The sequence below is a fragment of the Montipora capricornis genome, chromosome 11 (assembly GCF_036669925.1).
Source record: "Montipora capricornis isolate CH-2021 chromosome 11, ASM3666992v2, whole genome shotgun sequence".
NCBI classification, from domain to species: domain Eukaryota; kingdom Metazoa; phylum Cnidaria; class Anthozoa; order Scleractinia; family Acroporidae; genus Montipora; species Montipora capricornis.
Window position 1 is genome coordinate 19,714,903 of NC_090893.1, and position 7,500 is coordinate 19,722,402.

General features: G+C 40.1%; 1 protein-coding gene across 1 annotated transcript in view; it reads right to left on the reverse strand.

Annotated features, from left to right (window-relative positions):
* The window catches only part of LOC138024378 (tetratricopeptide repeat protein 28-like), a 26,849-nt gene that overhangs the window by 102 nt on the left and 19,247 nt on the right, over positions 1-7,500 (reverse strand). The window contains exons 3-4 of the mRNA XM_068871574.1: positions 2,581-5,614; positions 1-884 (exon numbers count right to left, since the gene is read on the reverse strand). The exon at positions 1-884 is cut by the window's left edge and continues 102 nt beyond it. Coding sequence (XP_068727675.1) covers positions 865-884; positions 2,581-5,566 — 3,006 coding nt within the window. The 5' untranslated portion in view covers positions 5,567-5,614 and the 3' untranslated portion in view covers positions 1-864. The remainder of the gene's footprint in view (positions 885-2,580; positions 5,615-7,500) is intronic.

The window sequence follows — 7,500 nt, forward strand, 5'->3', positions numbered from 1 at the left end:
TAAGGGGTTTACTATTTGGTATGTACCAATAAATCTATGCATTGATCGTAATCTCCGAACAACTAAAAGAGGAAATATTTCTACAGTTTAAACATTCAATGCATGCTAAATATTAGGATCAAACATCACTCTTATTTCCTAGTTTTTAACCTTCTTGAAGTTTCTCTAAGAAATTGCCCAAATAGATCGCTCAAATCTTGAAGTTCATTTCCTAGTCTTTTACATTCTACAAATCTGCCTCAGAAATCGCCCACTTAAAAATATTCTTCCTTGCACCTCTGTGGCAATATCTTAGAAAATCCGCGTTTCTGAGAAACTTTCTATTTGTTTGATTCTGGAACCTTTTTCTAGCAATTTCTTGAATAGAAAAGCTCGAGTCTTAAAAACCACTATGTATATTAATTAGGACACCAGGTAATTTCTACTTTCTTAATTTGTTAGCTTTTAGAAATTTGCCCCAGTAGTCGGCCATTTTTTTTTTTTTTTTGCGTTGGCCCTCTTAAAAAATCTCAGGAAATCTACATTTTAGATTCTTCAGAAAAACTTGCCATTTCTTTGTCTATGGACCCTCTTTCGTACCTTTTTTTCAAAGAAAGGCAAATGAGAAGACCTGGCAACTTTGTCTTAAATTTTTGCTTTTTTTAAAAAGGATGATCATGACATATGACAGCATCGATATTTAACGTTCCCAGTATGAATGAAAGACGGTTCTTCCTGGAAACTCTGTATCGGCCTTAAATGGAAAGTTCACCATATTCCTTTACCGCTTATGATGAGGTTAAATGCTTGAATGCTTACAATAACTCATTTAATTGAAGTAAGGAAAATGACATATTGACGCATTACAGTCCAAGAAGTAGTATCTCAAGTTTTGGACGCCATTTCTGAAAAAGAAAGTAAGAAAAAAAAGAGAAAAAATAGCGGGTTAAATAACGATTAGGAATTTCATCCCGATTGATAAATCATTTTTAAAGTGCTACTACGACTAAAAAACAAATCCTTTCCTTTGGATTTCAAAACTATGTTAACTAAACACTAAGTAACCCAAGTTTTAAGTTCTCATTTTAAAGAGACACCAGTTTATTTTAACTGGAATTTTCTTATTTATTGGTCCGTCATCACTAACTTTAAAATCTTGAGAGACCTGGGTCGAGAAGAAAATGACACCAAAGACTCACTAGTTTAAGAACGCAATGCTTGTGTATGTAGCTCAGGAGTTTCGGGCTTTCACATTTTCAAACTCGTGTCTTGCATATATAATAAGTTGCGTTTACACGCTCAAATTTTAAGCCAGTGAGTAAATGACGTCATTTTCCCTAGATCCAACTCTCTGAGGTCCAATCGGTCAGTTTTGAACGTGAGTAATGGCGGATCGTGAAATCCAAAACTTACACTTAAAATAAACAGCCTTTGGATAAAACTCAAAACTCAAAATTTTGCCAGTCAAGCATTAAGCAAATAAGCTTTAAAAATCTGAAGAAAAAAAGGAAATGATTTTTTGATCATAGTATCACTTTAAGACAATTCGTTTCATCCATGAAAGCGATTTTACATAGATAAGATTACTTCATAGCAATAATTCATATTCAACCAAGTATAATTGTGACATGATGTAGTCTATAAGCCCTCAATAGGGAGCTTAAGCATGCGCTTTTTTAGGACACGGACAGCAACCGGAAGTGAACAGTTTTCCCTTTTACCTCACCTTCACACAACCACATTTACATTTTTAAGCATCTTTAGAGATTATTAGCATAAAAATCTGGGAGACAGCAATGTTTTGGCGAGAAATGTTCTCTCGCGATTGCCGTTCGCGCCTCAAAAACGCACGTGCTTAAGCTCCCTATCTAATTTCAATTTACTGCGGTAACCGGCAATAGGCCTTTCGCAACAAACGATCACATGGTACAAAATCCGCCATGCTGGAGGGCAAGCTCATCATTATTCCCGCACTGGGACATTAAAACAAAGGCAAGTCAAGCTTGACTGGTTCAGGTCTCTTTGTTTTAATGTCCCAGTGCGGGAATAATAATAAGCTTGCTCCCCAGCATGGCGGATTTTGTACCTGTGATCGTTTGTTGCAGTCCATTGCACTGTTCAAACAGTTGCGTACAGAAAAGAAAGTACCCGACCCGGTGAAAGGGGTATATCAGACTAAAATGGCAGAGGACAAAAGAGCCATTGTCACTCCGATTAGGCCTTGCTCATTAGGCCTTATTACGTTCGCTTTGTTCTTTTGTTTCATGAACATTAATTATTTCGGATCCGGTATATAAAAGGCCAGCCGGTGAATGCAATTAATATTTATTGTAGTCCTTAGCCAAAGCAGTTCGTAAAAGAACTACATTGACGACCGATTTGAAAACTTTTCTCTTACCTGCCCTGGGTGCCAGAGGTTTTTCTTGCGCTGATTCCGGTGTCAGTCATGTCTCTATTGTGACCTGCTCGTCTGCCGCGAGCAAGAAAAAACCTCTGGTACCCAGGGTAGAACTTACCTTTTTCTCTTGACAACTTTCCGACATGAAACCTGTACATCAAATTTCTTTTCAGTAATTAAAATCATATTTGAACAGCACTTACCATTCTTTTCGAATTTTTGTAGCCCAAATTCAAACGAGACATCATCGCCAATTAGAACAAATGGCGCCCAGTATTTAATGGCGGAATACTCCTTTGTCTCCCGAAGAGATTTCATTGCATGGTGAAGAGCTAAACTTGCACTTTTTCTGTCTGCCAAGTGTTGGTAAAAACTCTTCATGAACAGCAAGGTCGCCTCATCATCAATTGCCCAGAGTGACACCAGAACAGACCGGGCACCAGCACACAGGAAAGCTCTGGCTATTCCCACCACACCCTCAGATTTTACTTCTCCCTGACCACTATGACAGCAACTCAGCACAACCAGCTTTGCCTGAAGACGAACTGCTTGAACATCGCTCATCGTTAACATGTAATCTTCCTCCTTAGGGATCTGTGATGTGCGGTCGGGATTTGGGGCCAAAACGATTTCTCCAAATTCATCATCTCCATGAGCAGCAATGTGGATTAAAGCTACTGACTTCATTCTTTTCAAGACCTCAGCTTTCGTTGCATTTTTGCCAGTGAGAGGCGCGGTCTGCAGAAGTTTTCCAATCATCTCCACCTCTTTTTTCGCACACGGCAACTGTTTAGACACGGGTCCACCGATGCCCCAAGTGATTTCCTTCAAGCACGGATCGCCCACAAGTAGCGCTTCACTCTTACTGTTGAAAACATTAGGTGCACTTGTGATCAGTTTCAAAGCGGACAATGAGGGAACAGTACGGATCCTAACAGAGTCACTCAATGCAGAATAAGGAGCCAAGCAAAATGGTCCATCAGGAACAAAGATCAAGTCCTCACCTTGGAGCAAGTCTGCAATGGGACTGATTAAGAAATCATACAAGGACTGCAAAGGGTCGTCGGACACGCTAAAAGACTGAAAGGATTCCTCAACAGCTTCTCCACTACAAGAGAAGTGGCTGCGATGCCTGTGTATCGAGCGATTCTCGCATCGGACAACAGCCCCCGCGCCAATCTGCTTCAAAGTAGTCTTTATAAGTGAGTCAGCACTTCCATTTTCGATTTCCTTTTGCCTATAGTTTATTGCGCTTCCTCTTCTCAGAAGCCAAAAACTGATACTGTTCCCCGCAAGTGCTATGAAAACTGTTTGTAAAGGCAAATATTTCATAACAGCCGAGATAGTTTCCGTCCTCGCAATTGCCGAGGAAGGTTCTTCGTCAACGCCAAATTGCATCTTCAAAATGTCTGTCAAGGCCTGTGCCCGTCCTTGTTCAGCAGCAAACAAAGCCTCATCAACCTCTCCATTCTTCAAAAGTTCTACCCACAGAGCTGTGTACGCAAACTGTTTTCTATCACGAAAACTTATTTTCCATGCATCTTCTGATTGAAGAAGACGCCTTGTTTCATCGAAGTGTTTTATGCTTTGACGATAAAAATTAAGGGCTTTGCACAACGAGCCTAAATTTTCATGAACACGACCAAGCCAATAGCAACTGGTTCCCTTTCCTACTGGATCCTCCGTTTCCTTGCAAATAGTAAGATGTTCTTCGTTAAGCAGACGAGCATTTTCATGCTCACCCATTCCGCCATAAGTGATGGCGAGATTACCAATGGCATTTCTCTCCGCGGCCCTATCCCCTATTTCTTTGGCAATGCTAAGAACTTGTTCGTAATACTCTATGGCTCGCTTAAAATTGCCCAGACTGCAATAAGCGTTGCCGAGATTATTATTCGCCGTTCCCTCGCCGTTCCTATCCCCTACTTCTTTTGCAATGCTAAGATGTTGTTTGTGATACTCTATGGCTAGCTTAAAAATGCCCAGACTGTGATAAACGGTGCCGAGATTACCATTGGCCCCTCCCTCCCCGGCCCTATCCCCTACTTCTTTTGCAATGCTAAGATGTTGTTCGTGATACTCTATGGCTAGCTTAAAAATGCCCAGACTGTGATAAACGATGCCGAGATTACCATTGGCCCTTCCCTCCCCGTCCCTATCCCCTACTTCCTTTGCAATGCTAAGATGTTGTTCGTAATACTCTATGGCTCGCTTGAAATTGCCCAAATTGTGATAAGCAATGCCGAAATTACCATTGGCTTTGCCCTCCCCGGCCCTATCCCCTACTTCTATTGCAATGCTGAGATGTTGTTCGGAATACACTATGGCTCGCTTGATATTGCCCAGACTGCGATAAGCGTTGGCGAGATTACCATTGGCCGCGCCCTCCCCGGCCCTATCCCCTACTTCTTTTGCAATGCTGAGATGTTGTTCGTAATACGCTATGGCTCGCTTGATATTGCCCAGATTGAGATAAGCATTGCCGAGACTACCATTGGCTTTGCCCTCCCCGGCCCTATCCCCTACTTCTTTTGCAATGCTAAGATGTTGTTCCTGATACACTATGGCTCGCTTGAAATTGCTCAGATTGCGATAAGCGTTGCCGAGATTACCATTGGCGTTTCCCTCCCCGGCCCTATCTCCTACTTCTATTGCAATGCTAAGATGTTGTTCGTGATACTTTATGGCTTCCTTAAAATTGCCCAGACTGTGATAAGCGTTGCCGAGATTGCAATAGGCTTTGCCCTCCCCGGCCCTATCCCCTACTTCTTTTGCAATGCTAAGATGTTGTTCGTGATACTTTATGGCTTCCTTAAAGTTGCCCAGACTGCGATAAGCGATGCCGAGATTACCATTGGCGCCTCCCTCCCAGGCCCTATCCCCTACTTTTTTTGCAATACTTAGTTGTTGCTTGAGGTACTTTCTGGCCTTTTTAAAATTGCCCAGACTGTGATAAGTTTTGCCGAGATTGCCACAGGCTTTTCCCTCTCTAGCACTGAAACCTATTCCTTTAAAAATCCTTAATGCTTCTGTGTAATCCCTCTTAGCCTGTTCAAAATAAGCCAAGCCATAATAATAATTGCCTAAATTCAAATATGCAATACCCTCCCCTTTTCTGTTTCCCTCTTTTTTGGCAACTTGAAGCTCTTGTATATGCTGCTCAAAAACGTTGATCTTTTTGTCTTCCATTCTTGATTATCAGAACAAGGAAGGTCGTCTTTTAAAGAGAGGGCGCTCCTTGAAAAATACGAAAGAAAGCATGAGAAATTCAATGCACTTTTCACAAATGCTGCAGGTACGTAGCCAAACCAACACTTAAGAGACCGCCGGTCATTATGAGTCTAACAAAGACAATTTTCTGCTGTTGACGTCAAACTCTTTACTTCTTTTGTTGAGCCCTTTGTCTGATTTAAACTGAATTTTTAAAGACAGAATTGACCGCACAAAATAGACGTATTTAAATGGCATAAATGTGTCCCATATCAGACTTAACTCAGCCAAAGCAATACTGTTGTCTTTTTGTCATCATATTTTGCTGATCAAATCAAATTGCTCTTGTGATACCACTGTTTAAAGCTGGTTGTCAATCACTTTTTATGACGTACAGACTGCTCTAAATGTCCCCTGGATTCTCAAAGTTGTTCTAGAAAGTAATTATCTATAACCGTCTTGTAAGTAGCTTAAATAAATTGCAGCACATTTACATTACACCACATCATCACAGTATACATTACACTAAGTCTACGTTTTCTCTACTTTTCGTATTAGTAACTCTTTACCAATGATTGACCTGTACAAGATGTCATCTTGCGCTTGATGGCAGTGAACATGCCATAAGTGTGTGTTTATTTACATTATAAGGCCTTTGTTACAGTGGATAGAAAAAATCCTGCTTCATAAACGTGAATACTAAGGTGTCCATCACGTCGGCGTAATTTGTTTGGTTTCACGTCCATTGATATATGCACCCGCGCTCCAAAAGGATCAATTCTTGTTCGCTTATTTTTCTTATCCTACGTTCATGACTTCAGTGATGTATTCAGCTACCAGACCTGATTTTATTTGCAATTGCTGATATGACGATGCTAGTCTCTTAGGTCTGATTATTTGGTTACCTAGTTCAAGGCAAAGAAACTTCCACTAAACTCACGGAAAACTAATTCTTTATTTTATTTAAGCATCGAGAGAAAAGACGACATCTTTTAATGCAAATCTGCAAAAAATATTAAAGAACTGAACAAATCCTAGAACGGTCTTTCTTGGGGATGTGCTTGACTAACATCTTTCTTGGAAACCCGGTATTTCTCACTTGGCTTCCAAAATCTCTGAATCCTACAGCATTTAATTTCAGGTACAGTTGCTTTTCTAAATTCTGTTTCAGAACTCTGTACTACTGTTTAGTTTATCCTTACAGTCATTATTGTATTACTGTGTATCTACAAATCCAATCTTCGTAGTCTTGTCTCTTTGCAAAGCGTACAGTCAAAATAGTTCCGAAATCAATCACTGAGACCCAATCTTCAAAGAAATAGAACTATCAAATTTTCGGATATTAGATTACAAGAACTGGGTAACTTTATGTATTCTTGTAAAATTCATTAATAATTCATTAGGATAACAGCCAACAGAAACGCCCTATTCAGGTCACATGTGTTGGTTTGTAAATCCCGTTAAAGTTCAACTGTCTGGAAGCACGGGGAGGGATTTAATAGATAGCAGGGAAAGGCTGGGGTTGATGAATTTTTAATTAGTTGAATTAGCAGTAAAATTAAATTTCATAAAGACTTCTAACTCGCTTAATTAGCATGCTTAACTTTCATAAAAACGAGTCCTGTAAATTTGTACAAAGTTTATTAATAAATCACAAGTTTGACATTTCAATCACAACTATTAGGTAACAATTTACTTGAATCTTGTGTGCCTTGTCGAGAAAGTTTAATGCATCCTCGCCTTCCGTCTCACGCAAATGACAGTTAATAGCACAAAATAACAAATAAAGCGAAATGGGAGGATAACGCTCTCCATTTTGCTTGGCCACTTCACAAACGAACTAAATTTGCTCAACCAAAAGTTTAGCTTATTTGCCGACATGCGCTCTACTGAAACGGTCACATCTTCAACAT